This window comes from Sturnus vulgaris, chromosome 17, assembly GCF_052056855.1.
Source record: "Sturnus vulgaris isolate bStuVul1 chromosome 17, bStuVul1.hap1, whole genome shotgun sequence".
In the NCBI taxonomy this organism is placed as follows: domain Eukaryota; kingdom Metazoa; phylum Chordata; class Aves; order Passeriformes; family Sturnidae; genus Sturnus; species Sturnus vulgaris.
The window spans coordinates 4,718,510-4,745,613 of NC_142259.1; the positions used below are offsets into that span (position 1 = coordinate 4,718,510).

At 46.1% G+C, this 27,104-nt stretch overlaps 1 protein-coding gene across 2 annotated transcripts in view; it reads left to right on the plus strand.

Annotated features, from left to right (window-relative positions):
- CDH4 (cadherin 4) overlaps nt 1-26,423 on the plus strand; it is a 420,603-nt gene extending 394,180 nt beyond the window's left edge. For both annotated transcript variants that reach the window (XM_088174755.1, XM_088174756.1), the window contains 7 exons: nt 4,481-4,734; nt 7,820-7,962; nt 11,904-12,137; nt 13,182-13,415; nt 17,479-17,618; nt 19,447-19,611; nt 20,957-26,423. In XM_088174755.1, coding sequence (XP_088030881.1) covers nt 4,481-4,734; nt 7,820-7,962; nt 11,904-12,137; nt 13,182-13,415; nt 17,479-17,618; nt 19,447-19,611; nt 20,957-21,163 — 1,377 coding nt within the window. In that variant the 3' untranslated portion in view covers nt 21,164-26,423. The remainder of the gene's footprint in view (nt 1-4,480; nt 4,735-7,819; nt 7,963-11,903; nt 12,138-13,181; nt 13,416-17,478; nt 17,619-19,446; nt 19,612-20,956) is intronic.
- The last annotated feature ends 681 nt before the right edge of the window (nt 26,424-27,104 follow it).

The window sequence follows — 27,104 nt, forward strand, 5'->3', positions numbered from 1 at the left end:
TTTCAGTTTTGAGGCCAGTGAGTGTTTCTGCAGTCATTACACACAGCCAGGACATCACTGGATCTCTTCAGCATTCACTGAAATTCTTCCCAGACAGGATCCCTGTAGATGCTCCCTCTGACTACAAAACCAGCAAAGACATCACACATAGGCTGTGGAGATGTGCAGGAGCTGCACAGCACACACCATGCAAGTGGGAAGGATAAAGCCAGTGCAAGTGGTGGATAAAGCCAGCACCTTCTGATGAGTCTGGCCTTCCTTATACAAAGTTTTAATCGACAACATGAGTAGATATACTAAGTTTAAAGAGCAGCATGATCCCAGAATAGCTCTGTGTTGAGCCCTGTTTCCTTTATTAGCTAAACAAGTTGCAGTCATTCCTAATGGGCACAGTTTGTGTCTTAGGAAGAATGACATCAGTGAAATGGCAGTGAGGTCACTCTGGCAGGAACGTGTGAGCCTGTCCTGTTCCCTGACCTGGGGATATGTGTGTGTGTCTGCAGATGCTGCTCTGCTGAAACTTCAAGGGACACATCATCCTACCTGCCAGATGGTATTTCAGCAGGGTCCTCTTATTTGTCACTTTTTATTGCTCTGTGATGATGGTTGACAGCCTTACCTGGTGCAACATTGTGAAACCTCTTCAAGCTTAGACACTTGTATATGGTTGCATATATGTGTGTAATTTACACATCCAGATTTTCTGCTTAGACAGAAAATATTCAATGAAGAAAAGTGCAAAAATCTAACTTCCACTGACATCAGCAGCCAGTCTGGAATCAAAATGCCAACATTTTCACTGCAAGTAGGGGAGGACCCTTTATTTTTAATCTTGCAAAGTGTCAGGACTGTAGTTTAAAGGCACATCAAAGTGAACAACAAGGGATTTGCATGATAAACACTGCTGCACAAGGACTTGTGCATAATGAACCATCCCTTATTCACAACTTCAGGCAAAAAGCAGGGCAGATTTGTCAAGACACCATTGATGCTGGTGTTGATTTTCCACTGCTGTGTAACCCACAGTGATCACAAAGCAGAGAACCACATGAAAATCCCATCTCGTCAAGCTGAGCTCAGAGCCTGAAATTGCATTGGATGTCTTCACTACATGACCTCACCTGATCCTCCTGGGCACCAGGGCTCCCTACCCCTAACTGGCTGGGAGGCTTTTTGGTGTATTTTCAGCAAGGAGAATGAGTGAAATTGCTTGTGATTAAATTTTCATGGCGAAGAAGGGAAGACTCTTAGGATTCCACCTTCTTCTTTGAAATATTTTGTTCTCTGTTAATAAGTGAATATGCTTAAAGATCTGGGCAATGTACTCTTCATCAGACTGGGTGGCCAGTTAGAGCTTGTTCTTTGCTGTGTTGAAGCAGTCTTTTGCTGGTTTGATCACTGATGTGGGTTGAAAACACAGGTAAAAAGTAAAGTCAAGTAATGAACCATTTATTTACAGTCCCTATATGGCTGGATTTTCTTCAAAGCTGCTCACACGTAACTCCTGCTGCAAGCGATGGTGTCACAGCAACAGCACAAGGAGGGGGGCTCTGTACAGAATCCCACCACTCCACCAGCATTTTAGAGGCCTGAAATGGAGGGCCAGAAATCCTTCCAAGCCAGATTTCCCTTTGGAGTTCAGATTATGCCCATGGGGGCCATTTTACAGCTGCCCTCAGCAAAACCCCATCTGTAGCTCCAGTGTGATCACCAAAAGTATAACATTTCCCTTTTCTGTTCTTGCCTTTCCAAACCATTTCCATAACTGTGCAAGACCCTAATCTTCAAAGAAAGCCTTGATCAAGGGGAGAGAGAAACTTCCCACTCAGATGAGACACTGCAGAGTCTGAAGACAATCTCCCAGAGCAGCAGTGGCTGCCCTGTGGCAGCCAGCTAAGTAAAATGTTATTACAAACTCTGCATGGATCAGAGCTGTGAATTTGTAATGGAGATGCTGCTGAAGCTTCAGTTATTATTTGCCTCAACTATAACACCAGGCAAATTTGTTCACTTCAGTTAAAAGTACCCCGAGAGAAGGAGGACACGTGGCAAGCCCTCAGCATCGCTCTGCTGCACCCAGGTTAGAGATGCTGCTGAAGGAGGAGGATGTGCAGCATCTCCAGGGGGGTATTTCACAGCCAGATCAAACACCAAACATCCAGCAAGGAGTATCTGCCAAAGTGCTGCTTTTTAATTTCATGGCAAGTATTTCTTGGACATGAAAGTGAAAAGTAGGCAAGAGTCCCACATGTCTTTGCCCCACGTGTAGTGGCTCTGTGTGCTTCTTCAGGATCCTGCTGTCATAGAATCAAAGAATCGTTTTGGTTAGAAAATACTTCTAGGATCATCAAGTCCAGCTGTTAACCTAGCAATGCCAAGTCCACCTATGTCCCTAAAACCACATCAAATGACCAATATACAGCATTTTCAGTGAGATGCATGGAGGTGGAAGGGGTGAGTGTGGTGTGAGAAACACAGAGTGCTCTGTGCACCATTGTCCTCAGAGGGAGGCAGTTTTAGGGAGCACAGGTATGAACAGTTCTGGTATAAATTGCTGTTAAGGTGTGAAAGAAGTTCTACCCTAGGGCTGCAAGGGGCTGCTGTCCCATGGGGTTCAATAGCCCCAGCTGCCAGGACAGCACAGACTCTTGATTTTACCTTTTTTTTTAAACAAAACTGTGAGATAGGACTCAGTGGACACAGCAGAGATGAGCAGATCAGCTCTGTCTTGCAGACTGGAGTGGGATGGACACTATTTGGTGACACTGATGCCTCTGGACAGCCTTTGGGGTGGCTGACCCTGGTCCAGCTCCGCTCCTTGCACGATTTTTCTGCAGCCCTGGTTTTGTTCCTACCAGAACAAAGAGGAACAAGCTGAAAGAACAGCCCTACATTTTGTGGGGGAAAAAATCCCCACTACTTTGAATCAGGCCACATCCTGGCAGAGTTGTGTGTGGTCAGTGTGTCCTGAGCATCAGCAGCAGCAGGAGTTTCCCACATCATGCCCCATGGAATGCTCAGCCCCCAGCTGCCTCTGAGCTCCTTTGGGGAGGGAGTTGCAGAGTGACTGTGGACAGCCTAGCAAACAGAGCAGCATGAAAAAAAGGAAAAAAAAAAAGAAAGAAAATTGGGGGAATATAAATCAGAGGGGGTGTGAAAAGAAATTGAGGAAATGCATTAGTCAAATTGTTTGTTTCAGGGCCTTGAATAGTGTTTAAATGGGAACTTTTACCATGCATCAGTTTTGAATGCAGCTCCAGTCCGTGAGTCAGCACGGGTGGGTGTACTGGGAATCTTTATGCTTCCTTTTATTTATTAAATGTTGGCCCTGCCTGTCAGGAAGCCATTTAGCATTGGGAACATTTGCACTTCAATCGAGTAAAGATTCCGCTGTTTTACCTTTTGCCCCTGAAATTTGTTTCTCTCGTGTAGCCTCCTATGATTTGATTTCCCTCCTGACAATACTGGGTTTTAAACAGGACATGGCAGGCAGCTCTTGCTGCTGTAAATCCCTGCCCAAGTCGGTGTAGCTGTGGCATTTTACACCCTGAGTGAGTGCTTTGCAGACTCAGCGCTGCAGAAGGTATTAAGGAGGATGGATATGCTTCTAAATTTATAAATCACGGCAAAGCAGTTTTTAACAAGCAGAGGTGTGATCCTGCATAACTCAAGCCTCCCTGGCAGATGATTAGCAACTTCCCTCATAATAATTAGTGGGATGGTTTAGAAATTATTATTATACTGGGCTCAGTCAGTCGTGCCAGCAAAGGCTTTTCATTCTGTCTGGCTCCTGGGACAGACACATTGTGTTCATGTGTGTGTTGAGAAGAGATCTGTGGCCTCCCAGCAGCAAAACCCAGCTGTAAGAGCTGTGGGCAACCTCCAGAGACCTCGAGGTGCCTTGCAGGAGGATGAGAGGTCCCACTGGAAGGACCACCTGCTTAACCTGACCTGGGATTGTTCTGGCAGCTCCACCTTTGCTTATAAACTCATTAAAGAGGGAAAATAAAGAGCCTTTCAGGCTCAGGAGTCCACAGAGACTGTCGTGGTTCCACAGTCAGCAGTTTCAGTGCTAATAGCAGTGCTAAGAGCCCGTCACAGCCCTCTGAACAGGCTCCACCTGTTGCATTAGAGCAGCCCTGGGTGGGTTTGCTCATTTGATGCTCAGCTCTCACAGGCAGGCTTGTCTTTTGGAAACCACTTAGCAGTGGAACAAAACACGGGGCAAATGCTCCCTGCTGTTTGCAGTTTTTCCTTTGTGGAATTTTTTTAACTATTTGACTCTCCAAAAGCTGGAAGGCCAAATCCTCCACTGGATTGAAGTTGCTCTGGATTTACACCTTCAAAAGAACCGAGCTCAGGACGAAACAAGACGAGGCAATGACTTTGATATTATCTGCCTTCTAATCTTGCAGCTTCCAGCCAGGAGGTGGAATATATTCTCTGCTTGGCTCTAGACTTGCTTGTTTGTTTGTTTTAGGCAGTCGATTACGAGATGAACAGAGCTTTCATGCTGACGGTGATGGTCTCAAACCAAGCTCCCCTGGCCAGTGGCATCCAGATGTCCTTCCAGTCGACAGCAGGAGTCACCATTTCAGTCACAGACGTCAACGAGGCCCCGTATTTCCCAACCAACCACAAGCTGATCAGGCTGGAGGAAGGGGTGCCCACGGGGACGGTGCTGACGACGTTCTCGGCGGTGGATCCCGATCGCTTCATGCAGCAGGCAGTAAGGTGGGACACCAGGCGGCCCAGGGGCTCCCCTGCACCTGGGGGGCTCAGCTGCACCCGTCTGGGCAGCCAAGCAGCTGAAAGCTGGTTTCCAAGCTGGCTCAGGTGGGATGTGAGTGAAATCTTGGCAGGGAGTGGCATCTGCAGTCGAGTGTTCGCACGGTGTCCTGCAAGCCTGTAAACTCACAATCCCCCTGCTCCAGGTAAGGCAGGCTCTGAGCAGCTGGGTCAAGGAGAGCAGGGTTGGGTTCTGTGTTAGTGGCTTGCAGTGGGGCAGATCACTCCTTCAAATGAGGCAGATTTCTGCATTGTTACCGAGGTCAGGGCTGCTTTGTACCCAGTCTTTGCTCTGCCTCACCCAGCGTGCTCTGACCTGTGTGGTTCATGCACTTGATAAACACAGAGGTTTAGAAAAAGGCACCTTTCTATTTCTGTTTTATGGGGGGAAACTGAGGCACATAAAGGGCTAGGTCTGGGTTTTCAAAGGGAATGGCTGGGTTTTTTAATCAAGCCTTGTGTTTCTTCCAGAGGATTTAGGTTCAACCTTGCTTAAAAGCAGAGTGCAAGAGAAGCTGTTGGCTAGTTCAGAGCAAGGCTGGTGAGGTTGCAAACAGCTGCTGGGCAGGCTTTGAAAGTGTCAAATTGTTCAGTGTTGCCTGAGCAGTCAAACACCATTCACAGGCCATTGGCACTTGGTCTGTATCTCACCAGTGCTCCCCTTGCCTGCTCCCTGTAGGTGCAATTTATTCCAACCTTCCCTTTCTCTTCAGAGCACCTGCCAAACACAACCTCCTCCTTAGCTGCTTTCCCTGTGAATGGGATTCAGCTGACAAAATTTTAACCTTGTAAAAGTCAGATTTCTATCCAAGCAGCTTAAGACCACTTTTAATTCCTGCTGTGACCAGGAGGGTGTCACTCGCTCTGTTTTGTCCCACCTGGGCAGACCAGGGACTGAATCCACAGTCCAGGAGCCTGGCTCACACACCTTCTCACCAGGAAATAATTGGCAGAAAAGTGTAGGTGAAAATGAGTCCTTGTGACACTTTCACAACTATTTCAGCTCCGACTGTGCAGACAGGAAATGCATTTCCTGCTCTTGGATACTTTTACATCCACAGAAACTGTTTTCTTTTTTGCTCCGAGTCTGTAAGGGCTGTGGTATTTTTGGCAAAACCTGAGTATACGACGTGACCACGACTGAGGCCACTTAAACTTGCATCAGTTGTGACATTTTGTGTCAGGAAGAGTTTGAAATATTTCACCTGGCACAGAGCTGTCGGGTCTAGAAAATGATAGTTTATTCACTGCCTTATCTTGTTGTCTTTAGACAGGCATTGTGTCTTTGGAGGAAAGAGACCATCCTAACTAACAAGCCCATTTTTCTTATGTTCTTTTTGAAATATTGGCCTTTGAAGGGTCTTTATTTCCCTGATGTCTGTACCAAGGCTGGTTTTCAGAGGAGAGAACAATTCATTTGTGATTGAGTACTCCCTCTAACCTGGAGGGGGGTGATCTGTAATCCAAACAAGCACCTGCTGTTCCTGTCATTGCACAGGGCATGTGTAGGGTCTTGTAAGGCTTCCTGTGAGTAACAGCCAGTTACTTGTTTCTTTCTAGGGCTTCCAGGACACACATTTTGTGCCTCCACCAGCACTTCATTTCCAAACCCCAGTACGATTTCTCTCCCTTTGCATCACGACAGCCAATGCCCAGGCTTTGCAAGAAGCAATGGGGTGTTTCTGGGGTCCTGTCTTTGTGAGATGTAAAAAAAGATAATTTATTTTTTACTTCACAGTTGGCATTGGTGAGTTAGAAAAAAAAGATAGCCAAAAGGCTAAGCCTACAGATCCATGATAAGTACTTTGCAGAGCTGATCCAGCTGCTAGAGCCTTGCATACAAATTTCAGTCTCTAAATAGTCTTTGATGAAATAGAGTTTTTACAAATAGAATATGAGGAAGCAGGAGCATCTTCAGTAATGCACAGCTTGGCATGGCCAGTGTCACACCTCAGGTTATCCTCATTAGCCACAGACACATTCACAAAGCCTGCTTTGAAACTGGATCCCTGGTCATTTAGCAGAGAAAGGGCAGAAGCCTCACAGCAGTGATATTGAAATGAAAACATCCCAGAGAGTCTAGCTCCATGAAATGTAATTCTTTCCTTTGGCAGGTGTTTGTGCAGCTGTGTGTTGCTTTCCTCTTCACATGGATTGATGCAGCTCAAGTTTCCCTTTGAGTTTCTGCTTCAAACAGCCCAATTCTGGAAAGGGATATTCACCAGAAGCCTGTAATGTTCCCACCTGCATGTCTAATGACAAATTATATAAAACTATCAGCAGGTCTGAGTTACCCATGAAATAAGCTCAGCTTCTGTTTGCTTATTTCAGTAATTTATAGTCTGGCCATTTATTAGCTTCCAGTTAGATAGTTATGGTCCATCTCAGTTCAAACAGTACAAAACTGAGACGCAGAAAAGCAAGAAAACAAGCAAGTTAAAAAAGATGAACTGAACACACTGATCTGGAGAACACGGGGAAAGTTTGCCCAAAAAAACCCATGTTCTTAGCTGGTTGCATGGGACATGAATAGACAACAAGTGTGAGTTGGTTGAGTAGTTGGGAGGTGACTCTGACGGTGTGGCATTCCCAAACTGTTATTTATTATTGGTGGGCAGAAGACAGGAATATCTTTGACTTTAAAAACCTATTTTCAGAAGGGCAAGGTCAGGAGCAGGAGAGAGCAGGAATCCATCCTCTAATTCAGGCATATGAATGCAGTAGTCATTGCAGACCCCGTTTCTCCTCAGCTGCAGAGACCTCAGGAAATGTCCTCTCCTAGCAGCAGGAAACTGGCATGTAAGTGGCACTTAGTGGAAAGAAGAACCTTTAAAACTAAAGTAATTGAAAAATTGAATAATTGTAAAGGTCAAAAACCGGATACTCAATTAGCATTGTGTTTGTCAACAAAACCAATTATCCAAAGGTCCTTTGAATCACAGGTCAGGAGTCCAGAAAAAAACGTATTTCAAGCAATATTAAGGATATGTCAGTGAAAAGAATGCCATGTATTTATTTCCTTTCTCTGTAGATACTCTAAGCTGTCAGATCCTGCAAACTGGCTGAACATTAATGCCACAAATGGTCAGATCACTACTGCTGCTGTCCTTGATCGAGAGTCAGACTACATTAAGAATAATGTCTACGAGGCCACATTCTTGGCGGCTGACAACGGTGAGCCCAGGCTTCACATTGTTCATGCTTCAATAAGACTCTAATGTGATGCATTAAGAGAAATGATGCCCTGACAGAGTTGTCAGTATAAGTTATCTTTTTCCCAGGTTTTTATGGTCAAAAATGTGAAAGTGGGACGGGAAATTGCTGGAGTAAATTAAATGTGCACAGTGTACGGAGGGTGTTATTAAGGGGAAGGGAGGACAAATGGAAAATTGATTTGGGGAGTTCAGTGTAGCGGTCTAGCCTGAACTTAAAAAAGTGTCAAGGGGATGTGCTCTCCAGGGGTTGCCAAGCACACAGGTCCTGGTAATCCCCCCAAAGGCATTGATCAGAGCATTCAGGAAGCCTTCCATCAGGAAACCAGAAATAATTTTATGGGATGGCAGGAGGGTATTAAAAATGAGCCCATCTGCTGAACCGTGGTGGCTTTCATAAACGGTGTGTCTGTCACTGGAGCTGGGCTCTTCCTGGCCACTGCCTTCCTGAAATGTGCAGCCATCATCAGATCATCTGGTGCTGGTGTATTTACTACCAAAGCCACTCAGGCCAGTCACATCTCCTGGAGAAGTCCTGTTTGCTCTTCTCGTTGAAATTCACTCGGTGCTTTTGGACCTGTCAGCACTGAGAACTTCTGTGCTGGCCCCACTCAAAAGGCAGTGCTGCTGCCCTGCTTTTCTCTTCCTAAACCTGGTTAGGAGGAATTGGTGACTTTTGCTAACCACACCCAAATGTGGCTGTGCTGCTATTTCATTCCTCATTTCCTCCATCTGGAAAAGGTTCAGGAGTTTTCCAGGACAGGGAGAAGGCCTTCCTCCTCCTCACCCACCCTCACTTTGCTGCTGCAGGGTGCTGAGCACTCACACCAGAGCCCTGCTTCAGCAGCACAATCCAGTCCAGGCTTGGCTGTGAGCACCTAAACACATTGCTCATACTCTGCAGATGCTTTCAGGGCAGTGTTTGTGTGATCCCCCAGGCTGGGGGTGCCATGGCATTATGAGCAGATTCCCTGGAGGTTGCAGGGCTAATGAAAACTTCCTCCCTCTGGGGTTCCATGCATCACTTCAGTCATTGCATCCCAGGTCACAGGGGTGAGGGAAACTCGTGGAGGAGTTTCAGTGCTGAGGAGCTGTGCCTAGAAATGCATTTTTCCCCTTCTTTGTGTCATGAATGGCAGGACTCACCCCACAGCCCCATCCTAAGCTGCCCCTCCATGAAGGCAGCCAGGACAGAGAAATTCAAAATATTCTCAAAGGGGTCTAGTAGTGTTCTTCTGCAAAAGCCACAGGGCACAATAGGTCAAATGAGTAGGCCAAGGCTGTTCAAGGTGCAGTGGTCGAGTTTGAACCTATCAACTTAATCCTCACCATCTGACCCTGCAAATTCCAGGCACTTGGTGTAACGTGATGTGGAGTTAACCCCTTTCCCTGGCTGTGGTGCTCATGCAGCAGTGCATCAGTGCCTCCACATCCATCATTCAGCAGCTCAGAAAGTGAGGGCCTAGATAAATCTCTTTATTCTGAAAAATTAATCTATCACTGGTATATTGCAGCCATTAAAATGCACATAAAGCAACACCTTATTTAAAATTCTGTCTAGAGTGCTTAGGATAACAGCTAAAGTTTCATCTAGGCTAATAGACTCTTACCACATTGCTCCCAAGTTCCAGGTTCTCTGGCATCAAAGAAAAGCTTTGGGTCAAGGGTTTTGGTGGGGATTTTTCTTTTTCTTGAAGAAGCAGCAGCATCTTCTTTCCTCGAAGTTCTTTTTGCTATTGTCAGTCCATGATAAAGAAGAAGTTTAGCCAATACTCCTTGGACAGGCTCTCTTTCTCTCCCTGGGCTCCAGGGTAGAGATACTGTCTTTAAGGAAAGTCTTGGCTGCAATGTAAGGAGGGCAGAAGGGGAATCCTAATCAATAGCATGGTTTTAACCTGGTTTCTGAGGAGAGAGTCCCTTGGGTCACACTGTGTCTGCACAAGAGTGGAGCCTGGCAGTGTTTGAACCCCTCGGCCAATTCCAGCCAATCTCCCAGGGAAGCTGAAAACTTAAATATGTCATATTCCAGCAGGTTTCATGAAACAAGGAGCTGAGCATGAAAACCTTGGCTTGTACCTTGCTGTGGGAATGCAGACACTGGCCCTGTGAAGAAGGCAGTGATGGAAAATTCAACACAGTTAAATGTGGATGCAGAAGTTGCATTGTCTTCCTTTTGTCATTAGTATTTCAGTCTTAATTTCGGCTTTCTCCAGTGGAGTCAGTGGTGCTATTGTAGTCCTCATCTCCTGAGGATAAAGTCCAAGGATCCTTCATTGCACATTAGTACCTGCTCTGTGTCCTTGCTCTCTCCATATAAGACAACTGAAGTAATGTGAAATGTTCCATAGTTTGTAGGACTTGGCCATGTAAAGAATTGTTTACTTTTCATTTCTCTTAAAACTGCCCTGAAACTGCACTCAGGAATACAAAGAAACAAAAATACCTGGACTCAGATCCCAACAATACTCAATGGCCCAACAAAAGTGCATTTATATGTGCAGCAATTGCAGGTTATTTCAGCCACATGCCAGTTAGTGCCTGTCAGGACTGAGGGTTTGTGTTCAGTCTGTCTCAGAGGTTACAGTGGGAGCCTTGCTTTTATCCCAGAAGATACTCTGGGTAATGTGAAAGCAGTAAAATCACTTTCCTTGGTCCCAAAAGTCAGTTTTCATGTTCAGCCCCAGTATCCTGGTGGGCTGTCTGCCTCTCCAGAAGCTTTCAAGGCTGATCAAAAGACATTGTTTTAGAGGGAGACCTGCCCATGCTTACAAGATGAAAGGATGAGTCAAGTCCATGATTGAAGAGCTTATGTGGGAACCATGAAAAAAGGATTTCCAGGGCTCCTTCAGAATTTTTGAGGCTCCCTTGAGAAATGGAGCAAGGAATGTAGGAAGAAGGTCTGTGGAAGCAGAAGCCTGGTGGGGAAGTGGTTTGTGTAGCTTTATATACAGCACTGGGAGGAAGGGCCAGGACTGAAAATACAAATTTTAAAAAGTATTGCTGAAGCCATGCTGCCAGATGAGAGAGGCAGGCAGAGGGCAGGCCAACACAGAGCTGCCAGATAAATGTGTGGAGAGAGAAATGAAAATTGTGCCATTTCTGGGAAGGCTGTTCTCTCCTGCCAGGGCAGATACTACTTTGTGTGAGTTGTCATTAGTCTGACAAATGTGGCTGTCCATGAAGAAGGGATGGAGGACCAGGACTGCTGTGCTGGGACATCCCTGCTGGTTGGGGCAGACCTGGAGAGGATGAGGAATTGTGTTTTGGGACATAACACTGCTGCTGGGGTTAGTGGCATCACCCAGCATGTCTGGTGATGGCTCGTACTGTGGGCTTCAAGCAGGGACCTCTCTCCACTAAAGCTGGGGTTGGATGTGGGCCATGCTGGAGAGTTGGGCTTTCTTTGAAGCACAGTAATGGTCTGCAAAGCTGAAAACTGGCCAGCAAGTGCTCCAGTAAATGCTGACCAATGGGTTACACTATGCAGGTTTTTCTCCCCTCCAAGCCTTCTTCTTCCTCTTGTCAGCTCTCTTTCTAATGGTTTTTCTTCTTCAAAACAGCCATTACCAAGATTTGCAGGAACAGCTTGGCATCACCTGCTTGTAGTTTTAGTTTAGCTGGGGGCACTGCTGCAGGCTACAGATCTGCAGAACTCAACCTGCTGTTCTGCAGGAGTGAAAAACAGCAACATCAGGAGGCTTGGGGAAGTTTTATACTGCACAAATCAAGGGACCATGAAAGTGCAGTATGTCCCTAATAAGGTCCAGGGAGGGAAGGTGAAAATCCTGGTTTTTTGGAACTGGAAGGCAGAGAGGGGGCTGGTCTGTGGTGTTGCCACTCCCAGATGCTGGTTGCCAGGTGATGGTCACAGGTGGTGGTCACAGGTCCGTGTCTCCCCTGCAGGAATTCCCCCTGCCAGCGGCACGGGCACTCTGCAGATCTACCTGATCGACATCAACGACAACGCCCCGGAGCTGCTGCCCAAGGAGGCGCAGATCTGCGAGAAGCCAAACCTCAATGTCATCAACATCACGGCCGCCGACGCCGACATCGATCCCAACGTGGGGCCCTTCGTCTTCGAGCTGCCAAGTGTGCCATCTGCAGTGAGGAAGAACTGGACCATCACACGGCTCAATGGTAAATGGGGCAGGCAGTGCCCAGCACATTTGGGCTCTGCTTCGCTAATGAGCCCCACGTGCGGCTTCCAACTTCTAAACTTTGCCACTTTTTTAATCGGATTTTTATTTTTTTATAGCACATTACGGCTGACATTATAGACAAGATAGTTAATCAGAAATGATTTGTATCAGACCTGCAGCATAACTCTAAGAGCCTTGGCACTTGGCTTTTTTTTAATGCAGTTCATAATTATGAACAGTTATCAGTAGTGAACAGAGTATAAATCATCCGTAATGGCCAAGGGGAAAAAAGCTATTATCAGTCTTCCTTATGTTCCTCCAGTGTAATTGTCATAAGCCACAATCAGGATCAATGTTCATTTCTCTGACCATAATTGCATAAAGGCAGCCTTTTAATTTACCATGGAACCAGGAGGGCTAGGTAAGTGTGAAGATTACCAGTATGTGAAGGATTTTTATATTGCAGCGTGCAACCACAAATGGCCCTAATTGCTCTACTTATTGGTAGTTTCAGCAGAAGATTAAAAATATCATGGTGTTGTGGGCTGGTTTTGGCTTCAATGCTGGTCCCTCTCCCTGAGGTCTGGCAGAGGGTGCCAGACCAGGGGCAACAGCTCGTGCCCTCACAGCTCAGGGCTCAGTCACAATGGGATTACCTGCCTGTCATCAGTGAGTTCCCAAAATCCTGAGGTGGAAGGGTGAGTGAGTACACAGCCTCAGAAGTGGCCAGGGGCAGCCCAGCCTCAGGAAGCATTATCCATGTGTTCCTGTTTGTGTCTGATGCCATTTTGAACACAGGCAGCTGGGTTTGCAAATGACAGCCAGGTAGTTTAGTGCAGCAGAGAGAACACACAGTACTTTGCAAAGCACAGGCTGGTTGTTGGCCAGACTGTTGGGGCACAGGTCTCAAGCTGTCCTGCCCAGTGTGTTGTTGCTAACCCCTTCTGCAGGGCTCAGAAGAGGGCTCTAGCAGAGAATCCTGCACAAGTGTGGCTGCCAGTGTCTGTCATCTGTCTGTCTGTCTGTCTGTCTTGGTCTCCAGGGGACTACGCCCAGCTCAGCTTGCGGATCATGTACCTGGAAGCAGGAGTGTACGACGTGCCCATCATCGTGACAGACTCAGGAAACCCCCCCTTGTACAACACCTCTGTCATCAAGGTGAAGGTGTGCCCGTGTGACGAGAACGGTGACTGCACCACCATCGGGGCTGTGGCTGCTGCAGGGCTGGGCACAGGGGCCATCATTGCCATCCTGATCTGCATCATTATCCTACTGAGTGAGTACCACAGGGCCTGGCCTGAAATCACAGCCTGCTTTGGGCTGGAAGGGATCTTAAAGCTCATCTTGCTCCAGCCCCTCTGTCACAGGCAGGGACACCTTCCACTAGCCCAGGTTCCTTCAACTGTTCCAGGTTCCAGCCTGGCCATGGGCACTTCCAGGGATGAGACAGCCATAGCTGCTCTGGGCAGCCTGTGTCCCACCCTCACAGTAAAGAATTTCTTCAAAAACTGCTCTCAGTCTACCCTCCTTCATGTTTCCCTGTTCCTTGTTGTCCTTTCCTATAGCTTGTATTTTTCAAGCTCCATGCAGAGGGCAGCTCCTCAAGCTTGGGCTGTGGGAGTGGGGGTGGTTCACACATTGCATTCAAACCTCCTTCAGCGCAGCATCAGCAAAATGACCTTTGCCCGTGTCAGACATGTCTTTCTAAGACTTCCAGTAGCTTTGCAAACATTATTACACACCTGACAACAACTTGTAAATGGTGGGTATGATAGGATCGTCCACATTTTGCAGGGAAAGGTTGAATGCTTCTTCCAAATTTCTCTTGTCAGATTCTCTCACAGCTCTCATGTCTGGCTGGCTGTGGATATACTGGTTCCCAGTACCAGATACACTGGCTAGTCCCTTGCAGAGCCAGTGCATAACTCTTTTTCTGGTTGTTCCAAGGAAAAGAAGAATTGTAGTTATTCTCATTGCTTTTAAAATGACCTCAGATTGGGGGATCATGGGCAATTATGAGTGGTTTTAGAGAAAGGATTCCCAGTTTGTCAGAAATGATGGAGGACTGGGGATACATCACAGAGAAGGACTGGCCATCCCTTTCCTCAAGGCAAAACTATCCCTTTTGCCCAGGAGTGCTGTCAGTCCCAAGCTTCTGTGAGCATTACCAATAACCATGTGTGCACACACTTAAAAAGTAAAAATTATATCATTATAACTTCAAGCAGGAGTTGGCACAGTAGGAATAGATAGAAACAAGTGCTGAAATGAGCAATGGGGTAAATATTCATCAAGAAACACAGGATGAGTCCATGGGACTCTCATTAAAGCTAATGGGAGTTGTGGTGCTAAATCGCATTTAATATTTAGCCCCAGTGCGTTTTAACAGAGAGCAGACAGAGCAACGTATGCTCCAAATGTCACCTGGTGGGGACATGCCCTGGTGCATTAGGAGAATGGGTCAGCCCTGGGCATCCAATCCACCTCCTGGGCTGGTACTGGAGTGTATTGGTGTGTAATTGTTCTACTGGATCAGGGTGTTTGTGCAGCCCTGCTCCTCTCCCAGCCCAGCTGAGCTGATGGAGCATCCCTGTGCCCAGCCATGATGGCCAATTCCTGCCCTTCATTCCCAGTGTGGGCTGCTCCCTTCAGCCAGGGAGTCCCACAAAGACTGCCACTGATGAAGATGAAGGTGTTCATCGGCCCCACCTCCTTTTGCTGTGCAGGTTTGCTGCTGCCCCTGGGTTCAAAGTTTGCACTGGAGCCACAGAGGTGATTAAACACAGGTCTTCTTTTTGCTGCTCTTGTATAAATCCAGTGCTAAAATACAATTAAAAACGGTTGAAAATCCTATTGACTGAAATTAACTTCAGCTGAAGGACATTTGATTTAAGAGATTCCTCTTTCCATTTTCAGATACATTATCCCATTTTAAATTATGGGTTTTATTACAAAAGCTTATTTTTACATTCATTGTAATTCTAATTGACTTTTTTTTTTATCTTGGAGAGCTGCAAAGCACTGTATCAGTGATGAAAAATGTAATTTGCAATGAGCAGTTCTGCAGTTACATCCTTCCAGTGTTTTGCCTCCTTTCTATCTGTTTCACATCATGACCTCTAAACAATAGTCTAGAAAAAGTCAGAAGAGGGATTTTCTTGTGCTATTTGTCCATTTTAGAGTCAGCAGGTCAAAGTTGGATGACTTTAAAAGGAAGCAGAAACAAGGGGACAGATCCAAGATTGCTCCTGTGAAGGAAGTTTATGCCTTTACCTTTGCTCAAAGGGGTTTTTTTCTTCTTCTTGCTACCTGATGTATTAGCTGCACAAATAACACATTTAGAAGAGCAATGCAGTAAAAAATTGTGAAGGGTGAAGACAATAGATTTCATGGAAAACTACATGCAGAGCGAAAATGGTTCTAACAGCAGTAATAGCACTTCCCTTTCTGCAGAGTGAATAAAAGGAAGGAGAGTGCACTATATCCACCATTGACACTTTGAAGGTCTTTTTTTTTTTTCCCAAGGTACCTGTAAAGGCATTAATGGCATCGTTTTTTCCACAAGTGCATGAAAATGTATAATTTTTTTAAAAAGGGAAATAAAAAGATAAACCCCACTAACCATTATAATATTGTCTTTGTGGACCAGTCAGGTATCTTGTTGTGAGAGACTTGAAAAGGAACAATGAAAAAAGGACTTCAATAGTCTGCTAAATAGCTGAGGTTTTATATTACAGATGAGAGTTACATTTTCTTTCCTTTTCCTTTTTTTCTTTATTGACTAGATCTGGGATAAGCATTAAAGAAATGCTGAACTATCTGAAAACAATTCTGTTAGCTGGCAGGCAGGGATGGCCACCAGTTGACACACAATGGCAGTAATTAGCTGTCCCATCCTCTTTGCTCACTTCGCTGAATTCCTGTCGGGTGTAAACATTCGGTGCTGGGAGGAGGAGTTTGGATCCTCCTGGCCACCTTCTCCTGCAGGCTGGACCATGTCCCCAGGGTCTGGTCTCAGCTAAAACCCCAAACTTCGGGTTCTCACATCCTGCCTGAGTTTGCTTGTGTTGGTTTGGCACAGTTGAGGGTCGACTCGGGTGGAATTAACTTGGGACATTTGTTCCCAGCTCCACTATCCATCCTTTGCTCCCTTGTGCAGATTGCCACCCTTGCAGCTCAGTGCGGGGCTCGTATGGAGAGCAGAGGGGAGAGAAGACAGTGGGAGGTGTAACTGCAGCAGCTGCCCAGGCTGAACTTCATTCCTCAGGGCATTATTTGCAGCTAGCAGGAGAATGAAAATGAGCACATTAACGCGTTCTTGAGGAAGACAAGATCTGGCTGCCTTGTGTTAGTGGAGACTTGAGTTCCCAGATAATCTTGCATGCAGTAATTCACAGGGAGCCCACAGCCCCTGGGATGCGGGTGTCCCTTTGAAGGGTGAGGTTGTGGAGCAGTGAGCGAGCGTTCCCTGTGGGTAGAGTTGTTTAAGAAGGGAAAAATGTCTCAGGATTCCAGAACTGCTCATCTCTCCCTGTTACTGAGAGAGATTAGCCAAGCCTGGCATGCGAATGCTGGTGCCTGAGGAGCTTGGCTGTGTGCTACCAGATTTGCTCTCCCTCGTTCTGCAAAGCTAGCCCTGCCCTCTGAAAGGATTTCAGATCATCTGAGATTTGCTTTCCAAGTCGATGGCCAAATGCATGTGCTAATGTCCTGGCTAATCTGATCTCAGAAGTCTAAAGAGCCTCCCTCATGGAGCAAGGAAGAGTATGAGGGAGGCCAAATTGGATTACAGGACCCAGTGTTGTGCATCCTCCCCAGATCAGTCTTGCCTGGCAGAAAACAGCAGAGACTGTCACAGTCAGGGCTGAATGGGCCGAACCTGTGCCACGCTGCTGGAACAGCCCCTTGTGCACAAATGTTGGGTATCTGCACCTCTTTACTTCTCTGCAGCTCCCTTCCCTCCATCTTTATGCCCCTGAATAAAATAAAGGTGGAAATCTAATCCTGAAAATTCAGGATTTAGATCAAATATTTTCAGAAAGCTGCAGCTTTCACGCTTTCTGGTTTCTCCTCCCTCGATTGTGTGTTTTACTCCTGATTAATAACGGCTCAGTCAGCACCGGTGATGGATCTTAAAGAAATGTTTGTAGTGGGAATCTGTCACAGTATTTACAGCTCTCACTGATCTCCTTTAAAAATTGGACCCTGCAATAGGTTAACATTTCATTCGTGCTGCCAGCAGGCAGTGAGGTTCTCTGCAGTGGGCAGGGGAAGGTGCTGGGCCAGCCTCAGGCTCCCCTGTGCTGCAGGAGTCCAGCTCACCCACTGCTCCCTTGCAGCCATGGTCCTGCTCTTCGTGGTGTGGATGAAGCGCCGGGAGAAGGAGCGCCACACCAAGCAGCTGCTCATCGACCCCGAGGACGACGTCAGGGACAACATCCTCAAGTACGACGAGGAGGGAGGTGGAGAGGAGGATCAGGTGAGAAGAGCCCCTGAGCTGTGGCCGAGGAGAGCTGTGCAATCTGTGCTCTCAAAAAGGCAGAAACCACGTTATTTTTAGTAAAGTACATGCAAAGGGTTGTGTTCATCTCTTTATGACCAGGCATCTTTATTGGCTTCCCTGGTGTGGTGGAGAGAGAGCAGGTCCAGGAAATTCAGGATATCACTGGGACACCCTCTTGTGCAAGCAGGACAATGCCAGGAGCCAAGTGCCACAGGGATTTTTCTACCCCCTAGGCAGCTTCCTGGGGAAGGACTGTAAATCACTCCATTGACACTCATGTTCAAACCATATTTCTGTTACTTAAATCATTAAAATTGTTTATTTTACCAGAGATCTTCATAAAACCAGCCAGCAGCTGCTGCCCTGCCCAGCTCTGTGGCTGCAGTCTCTTGCCTTGGCTTGCTTGAGCCTTGAGCTTCTGTGGGCTTTCCCTGCATTTACTTAATCATCTCTAATATGCATTTAACTTCTTTTAATTTCTGGACATGGTTTGTGAGAAATGTCTAAAGAGATTTGGGGATTTTCTCTTTCACCACGCAGCGCGCGGTGGCAAAGCTTTGCTGGGTGACAGAGCCCTGAGCCACAGGCTGCCTGAACACGTCAGCTTTCCTCCAGTGGCTCTTCCTACAGACACCACTGCTGGTATTGCATGGAAACTTCCCTGGCCTGCACTCCTGGGATGTGCTTTTCCACTGCTACATGTCCAGTTCCTCGAATAAAATAGCAAAGTTTGGTCACTCTTGTTGAAGTCGCCGGATTTTTACTCCTACCAAACATGAGTAGGGAGCCCAGGACAGTCTCAAACAGGATGTTTGTGCAGATGATGTGACTGTACATTGTGTAATGGCTTTGGTTTTGCCTGTTGAATTGGACTGCATGGTTCCAGGTCAGTGCTTAGGGATCCCAAAAAACCACTGCCTTTGGAGGTCCCAGTGGCCTCTGAAGGCGAGCCCAGCGAGAGCTGCCATGGCAAACTCTGAGGCAGGAGTTTACCCAAACCTTGAAAAGTTCTTACTCCACAGAAAAATCCTCGCAATTAACGTTTCTTTTTTTGTCTCGTCGCTGTCAAGTTATTTATAAATATTGCTCCTGGAGATTCAATCATCCCAGTCTGAGCACAAGGATAGTTTTCCTGGTAGAACAAAGTACTGTTCTAAGCATTCCAAGTAGCTGAAGAATCTGGTTTCAGGCAACTACACTGTAGGCTTTAATATTTTAGGAAGGATTCGTTAAAAATAACAGCAAAGGATGAGCAGCAAAACACCATTACCTACATGAATACATTTTTAATGAAATATTACCTGATTCTCATTTTGTGATAGAAACCTCTTCTGTTGGGATTTTTCACAAGCAAAAAGAACGTAATTACTTTAAAAAGCCTACATGCATAAATGCAAAACACATTTTAATGTTTTTACTTCTGTAGAAATGTAATTGCAATAATATGTCTACCAACACTGTGTCTCTACATTATATTGTGTATTTTGTCAAAAAAGTTATGCATACATCTATGCACACACAAACTAAAGCCAGGGTTTTATCCCAGATATTTAGATGCTGTGTGAAGTATTCAGAAAGTATTTAAATACTTGATTTAACTTATACTCCTAGGAGGTCAATTTTATGAGCTCCTCAGAGGTCAGGTTCATCTGTAATTTAGATGGAGGTGCTACATACCCAGGGATAAGATTTGCTGTCAAACTTCAGCTAAAAGAGAATTAGAGCCCTTGTTTGCACATTGAGTGAGTAGGTGATCTGAAGGAAAAGCTCTGGGTTTCACACTGTGCCTTCCCATTTGTCACAGGATTACGATTTAAGCCAGCTCCAGCAGCCAGAGACCATGGACCACGTGCTGAACAAGACACCTGGAGTCAGAAGGGTGGATGAAAGACCTATTGGTGCTGAACCACAGTATCCTATAAGACCAGTAATCCCACATCCAGGGGATATTGGTGATTTTATTAATGAGGTATGTTCTGTAGGGGGTCCTGTGTCACATCTTCAAAGCTTGAGCAGCCACCTGAAGTCGGGTTTCCCTGACTGCACAGACCAAGTGATGCTACTGCTCATGGCAGGAGTCTGATGCCAGCCAGGGAAAAGATTGGGATGAGCAAAGGATGCAGGGCTTGGCTTAATGAAGGCATTGAACCAGGAAAAAACCCAAGATTTCTGTCTTGTGGGTGTCACAAACACCATGCTTTTCAGCACCCAGGCAGAATGAGCCATTTGTTGCTCCTGGACTCGTAATTATTTCAGCAGTCTGTGCCTTCCTCATAAGCTGTTTGGTGTAAAGCCTCAAAGAGTTTGCAGCACAGACAGACTCACATCAGAGAGTTTCTTTACTTTATGTTAGATTACTGCTCCTTTATCTGCCTGTACAAATATCTATCCATTTGGTATTTCTTATCTCATTTTTAGTTTTGAGTGATTGAGTGGTTACAAACCAATCAAAGCATTATTTCCTCCGAGACAAAGCACACCATCCATTTCCTAAGCCAGAAAAATAAATGTTACAGCCATTTAATTCTATTATTGCATACATTTCCTGCTGTGCTTTTCTCATTTTCATCATTAAAATCCCTTCTTTCCTTTGTCCCTTTGCCCATCCTTCACTCACATTTACACATATCCATGCTTGTGAAGACTCACTCTTCTCACACACGCCCCTGCTCCTGAAACCAGCTCATCTCCCCACGCTGAGGCTGGGGCTTCTGAAGGTGGGAATGTGGAACATTTGCTTTATTGCAGGGCTATTCCACCCGGCTTTTCCTGAAGCTGGGCTCTGCAGCAAAGCAATTTTTTCTCCATATCCCGAGGCCATTTCCATGGCCTGCCTACACTGCTGCCCACACTGCACAGGAGCAGCAATGCTCCCCAACCTCTGCCCAGCATTCCACACCCCACGTCTGTCCTAATTGCAGAATTTTGCCGGGAGTGATTATTTTTTAAATTTTGTTTTTCTAGAGGAATGAAAATCATCGGAATTAAAATATTGGTGGGAGAGGAAGGGTGCTGGATTTTGTTTTATTGGCTAAGCTGGAAATCTCAACAGGCAACCCCAGAAAGGGCATGCTGGCCAGGACAGAAAGCTTTCCAGGTCCAGAAATGGATGGTTGGAAATAACTCCCATGCCACTCAATACAGCTGTTTTTAGGGGCACTGGGAGTTTTTGGGTTTTTTGTTGGGGACAGCTGAAAGGTGCATCCGGGACGCTCCGGGATGCTCATTTTTCCCTTCTAGCTTTTCTGCAGGGATCCCAAACTCCCCCAGAGACCCCCGTGGTGGGCATTAACGCCATGTGTTCACCCTCCCAGGGCCTTCGTGCAGCAGACAACGACCCCACGGCCCCCCCCTACGATTCCCTGCTGGTGTTTGACTACGAGGGCAGCGGCTCCACCGCCGGCTCCGTCAGCTCCCTCAACTCCTCCAGCTCCGGGGACCAGGACTACGACTACCTGAACGACTGGGGGCCCAGGTTCAAGAAACTGGCAGACATGTACGGGGGAGGAGAGGAAGATTAAACTGACCTCATCTTATTAAAAAAAAAAAAAAATTTAAAAAAAAAAAAAAAAAAGAAGAAGAAGAAAGAAAATATAGGAGAAGAAAAAAAAAACAACAAACAACCCACAGACAGCGTTAACAAAAAGAGCCGATGCAGGAGCAAGAACTGTACAGATGTGGCAGCTTTTTTAATTAATATCCCCTGCTGACTGTATTGTTATTTTTAGTGGTGATATAGGAGGTTTCTTCTTTTTTTGTCCTTTTTTCTTTGTTTTTTTTTTCCTAGAATATTGAGCTGTCTCGCATGAACACTTGTCTCTGCTGCAGGTTTCTTTTTGGGTTTTTTTTGTTTTTTTAATGTCAGCTGGGATATTGCTCGTTTACCTGCTTTATGACTAAAGAGAGTGAAAGGCACTCTGTCTTAACTTGAATTTCTTAGAACAGAAGCACTGTTTTTAAAATATATATATATATATATATATTTGAAAGTGCCTTTTGGTGCATGTGTCAGATTCCCTTCAATCTCAGGAGTGATGAAAACAAACATACAACCATCCTGGGCAGCACTCCCTGTGACCCTAAGCCAGTTCTAGCTGGGAAGGAGTTAACAAAAAGGAACTGTGGAGATTGTTTCTTTTTTTGCCTTGTTTTGTTTTGTTTTGTTTTCTTGGGTTTTTTTTAAGGGGGTGACTCATTCTGGGGTGGAAGAGGATGGGGGGTGGGGAGGGGGGAGATATTTTGAGTCAAAATCTTAACAGCCATCTTTAAGCCTCAGCAGGTGGTGAACTAGTCATCATGTTGTATATAATTCAGTGTTATCAGATGCAAAATACTGACCAGAGGGCTCTGCTGGCCCCTGGTCACACTCAATGTAGCTGCATAGAACTATAGCATTGATAAAGCCTTTGGTTATTGCAACAGAAATCTCCAACAGCCCTTGCCTAAACCCTACCAAGTAAATCGTGACATGACCAAAGGCCCATCTGTTTGTTTTTCTGCTGTCGCCGTGTTTTGGCTCCCACGACCTCGTGAGTGATGGACACACCAGCGAGGTGAGGAGGTGCTGCTGGTGCTGCTGGTGCTGCTGGTGGTGTCCCCCATCCCTGAGGATGCCCAGCACCCGTGCTGCTCTCCTGGGCTGAGGCAGGGTTTGTGCAGTGCCAAGGACAGGGACAAGGTTACCCACACTTCTCCCATCCCTAAGTATGGAGTTAGTCTAGTACCACATTAATGCCTTGGAGCATTAGTAGCCAAAGCTCAACAACATCGTGTAACTCAGCTAATGTGTGTCCTTTCTATTCGATGGGTAGGCGCTGCTATCTGTAGTAAATGTGTTTTTTTGGAGAAGAAGTGCAACGAGGGCCTGTTAAGTATCTTGTGGTTAATATGCTCAAGCATTACCAAGTAAGCAAGAGGTTTCACAGCATCCAGGCATAATTCAACATCAGTATTATAAATGGTAGCAAACTACCTAGTTTATATGTAGGGTCAGTTTAACCAATAACAAATAGTTATTAGCTTTTTTTATTACATTTTTTCCTTTACTGATTTGGACTAGTGGGTTTATGTCTAATGTTTGTAAAATGATTTAGACTGCATGGATGTGTAATATAAACCACATTTAATGGATTATGAGCCACTTAATTAATGTGCTATGAAATCTTGGATTACCTGTGTTTTATATTCTGCAGACGATTTTGCAGTGGGTTCGCTAAAACTTGTAAAAGTGCTTAGATATATTTTCCTTTAAATCCAAGAATGTGCACAGTATTGGAAGGTGATTATCCAGGGGATAATCACGCTTTTTTTGATATCTCTATTGATTCTCAAGTTGAATGCTAAGAGTCAAAGGGGGGGAGGCGGGGGGAGCGAGCGCGTGCACACGAGAGCGAGAATGAGAGGACGAGAGCTTGCGGTGATGAGTGGGCGCCTTTCAGAGGGTAAACTGGGCTGCAAGATCGTCTCTATGGATTTTTGAAATGCTCCTAGTGCATTTTATATTTCATTGTATCATATTTTCTATAAAATGCAATTTCTGTAAATTAATGAGCATTTGAAATGTGTCTTGTATGAAGTGGAATATGGTAAAAGTCTGCCCGAGGGGACTTCAGCGTTTCCAGGATGTTATTAACTACCAAGGGTGAGAGCTTTCTTTTTGTCTTGGTCGGTCAGTTGGTCAGTCAATGGGTCAGTTTGTCTTTCATGGCTCGGAGAGCAAACTCACTCTCACCCAAGGTTCTTGAGAAGACCAGGAGGCCATAGTGTGGACCTCAGAGGAGAGGGACAGCGCTGATGGCAGCAGCAAGGTGAGGATGTCAAACCACAGGCACGGGCTGGCAGCACCTGACACTCTTCCAGATTCCCATCCCATCATTGTGAGCTCAGTCATCTTGTGTGACCACCGTGAAAGTCTTGGTTTGCTTCTGCCATGTGCCGTCCCCCTCCTCTTGACCACTCCTGGCAAACCTCACAGCCTCTGTTCCCAGCTGCCTGGCACAGAGGCTGCATGGCCCCACAGCCTCTCTTCCTTACCCATGGCACTCTTGATTCTTCCCTGTTTCTTTTGGAAAAGCCACAGGCTGGAATATTTCACCACCAGGGCTTTGCACCTCTGCAGAAGCTGCTGGGCACAGGTGTAGTGAAAAAAAAAATGCACTTGGTGTTTTTTGCTGCTGGTGTCCGTCGCCGTAGCCTCATCACTGACACAGGAGAAGGATTCAGCTCGAGGGCCGGGTGATGCCCATGGTTCTCCATTCATTGGGTTGGTGCCACTGCCTGCAGGCTCTGTGCAGCTCCTGGAATGCTGGAATGTGGATCCTGCAAAGCCAGGTCTCTGCTGTGAGGAGTGTCTTGCCATCACCTGGCACTGCTTACCTGGGAGAGCAGCTCAATCCCCTCTCTGGAGAGCTTGGTGCTTAACATCTGCTGTGGCTGTGGCTGGGATGAGGGATTCCAGGTAGGGAAGGGGCTGGCAGGGATGTGGGACGTGGCTCCAGGCCATCGGCAGCACGCTCTCTCCCCAGCAGAGAGGAGACACTTGGCCATGGAGGGGATGTTATCTGACTTCAGCTTGTCTAAACATTTCAGGTTTTCAAGAACATTTATGCAACCTAAGTCAAACAAAACTCTTCGAGTGATTAAAAATAAACCAACCTGTTTCCACTGGCGACTTTTTTTTAATCGGTGATTATTTTTTTCTGCAGCATTTGCAATCCAGCCATTCCAATCCCACGAGCCTATAAATCAAACCAACCAGATTATTGTGTTTTGACCCAGTTCTCTCCCTCCTCTTCCTTCTTTTCCTCTCCCCCTTTCTCCTCCCCACATCCTCCCTCTCTTGAGTTTTACAGCCCCACAAGCAGCAGCAGCATCAGGCCCCTTTTCTCGCAGTGGGACCATGCAAGGTAAGCGAGGGGCACATCCAGCAATGAAAACAGATCACTTTTTACAAACCTTTTTGTTTGCTAATGTTGCTGATGGTTTGTAACCCAGCTGAAAAAATTCATATTAATCCACGGGGTCCCATTGACAAGGCTTTGCCATCACTCTGTCCCACTCTGATCCTCATGGATGTGACATGGTGACAGCCAGTAGCAGCTGGAGGTGCTGGTGACTTACAAGGAGCTGCAGTGAGGCAGTTAACCCTTTGAGCCTGCCTTTGAGCAGGCTTTTGAGCCTGCAGTTGCTGTTTATTCTGAGAGGCCACGGGAGGGGTTAATGCATTGAGACCAGAGTCCCTGTTCCCTGACTAATGTAACTAAGACATTAAACTATTTGAAGAAGTGATCCCCACTCTTTGTACCCTACAAGGCAGTGGGGAAGGACTTGCTTTCAGGCAGGTGAAGGGGATCCCATCCCTAAGATACCAATGTCCCACCCCATTACCCACTGTCCCACTGCCAGGGGACACCACCACAGCTCTCCCTGCTGTCTAAGGGATGGGGACAGTGAGTTCCCAGGGCACTGGGACACGTCTGGTGGCCTCCCTACCTACTAAGGATGAGGATTGCACATCCCCAAAGCAGGGACTGTGCAGGTCCAGTGTCACTGCTGTACCCACAGCCCTGGTGGTCTGTTTATCGTGTAGCCTAAAACTGGGAGCAGCGTCAGTCACAGAAATGCTTTGCAAGGCAAGGAGGAGATTCAGCAGGTAATTAATGACAGGAATTAATGACAGTAATTAATGACAGTAAATAGGCAAGTCTGTTCTAGGTGTCCCACGTTCTAGTCATGGTTTTGCTTCTGGTTTTGTATTTCCCATTTTTTTCCCTTTTTTGTTGGACCAGGTGATGCTATTGGCAGTTGTACAATGGTGATGAGGAGTTTATCCTCGTGGGTTTTTAGGGATAGTCAGGTCCAAATCCAGATCCAGCCTTCAGAAGTGGGGTTTCAGAGGTGGCTGTATTGCCTGTAACTGCTTCATGTAGGGTGGATGCTCAGGCATTGAAGAATGGTAATGGTCAGTGCAGCATCTCTACCACACAATATGCCAAGATTGCAACTTTGTTTAATCTAAAAAAAAAAATTTAAAAATTAAAGGTAAAATACAGAACTTCTATTTGTGATGTCTTTTGGAGCTCTTCATTTTAAGTGTGAAAAAAAAAATACTGGGGGAGGGGGGGAAATGCTGTGTCACAATGAATTCAAGTGTTTTAAACAGCAGCCAGAAAACGTAGGTGTCTCCCACGCAAATTAACTCAGTTTCATGGGAAAAATAAAAGTTCTTTCCAGTCCACACCAACCCCACACACAACTGTTCACACACAGTGTACATAATGTAGTTAGTGCTTGAAGCTACAGATCTAATAGGGGAAAACAACAACATCTAGATGTATAATTGGAGCACTTTTTCCTTTTTTTAGTTCTTATTTTAATGATGATTTTGCATGTTTCCTTTCTGATGGAGAAGCTGTGTAGCAGCCCGCATGACTGTGGTTGTTCTCAAGGAAGACTTCTGCTGTTCTGCTGTATTCACGCTGAAGCGCAAAAGCAAAAGTTTGCGTCCGTTAACCCAGTTCAAAAACCTTTTTTTGTAACCGCCAACAGCACAAATATTTTGTATTGTTGTTTGTACCATTTTTGTACCAAAAACAAAAGAGGTTAAAAAAAAAAAAAAAAAAGGGAAGAAAGTAAATGTTTTCAATGTGTTTTTAGTGCCACTGCAATCTTGGTTTCCAAACTGAGTGACAGGTTTGCTGATTTATTGTGTATCAAAGCTGAACTGGCGCACTGACGCCTGGCTCCAGTGTAATAAAAATAAAGTCCCCCTTTTGAATAGTCTCACTTGCTTTTTTAAATTATTTTTTTGTTTGTTTGTTTCATTTTCCTTCCCCACATGTCCACCCCAGCTCAGTCACTGTTCGTGGCTCTTACACTCACAGTGAGCCAGCAAGGGCTGGTGTGGCTGCAGGTGTGGCTGCAGGTGCACTGACATCAGTGGGGTTTTTGGAGATCTTGGGTGCCCAAAGTGATCCATTTCTGCTGCACTGAGCTGTTGCTGCCGATCACTTGGGTGGGGATTTCACTCCTGCAGGAGCAGATCTTTGTGCTTCAGCACAATTCCAGCACATTCAGGGGTCTTTACTTGCTGACTGCTGCAGCAGGGCATCCACCCCTCCACCTGCTCACTGCCCTTTGACTGCCAGGGAACAGGAATGGTCCAAAGAGCTGATGGCCTGCAGAGGAAACCTGAGCTTGCTTCTCTCCCAGGTTGTATTTCTGCACCTTCTCTGCGAGATGCTGCTGTGAGTGTGCAAACCCTTCCTGTGAGCATTGCTGTGAGCAGCAGCACATCTCCTTCAGGGCCAGCATTCCTGCTTTTCTTCAGCTGCTCCTCCCTGGCGGTTTCACCTCTGGAAGGGGGGACAAACACCCGGGTGCTGGGCTGAGCAGCAAGTGCTGGGCTCACAGTTAGTAATTAGCAATTAATTAGCAATTAGCACTGGCAGCCATCACTCACAG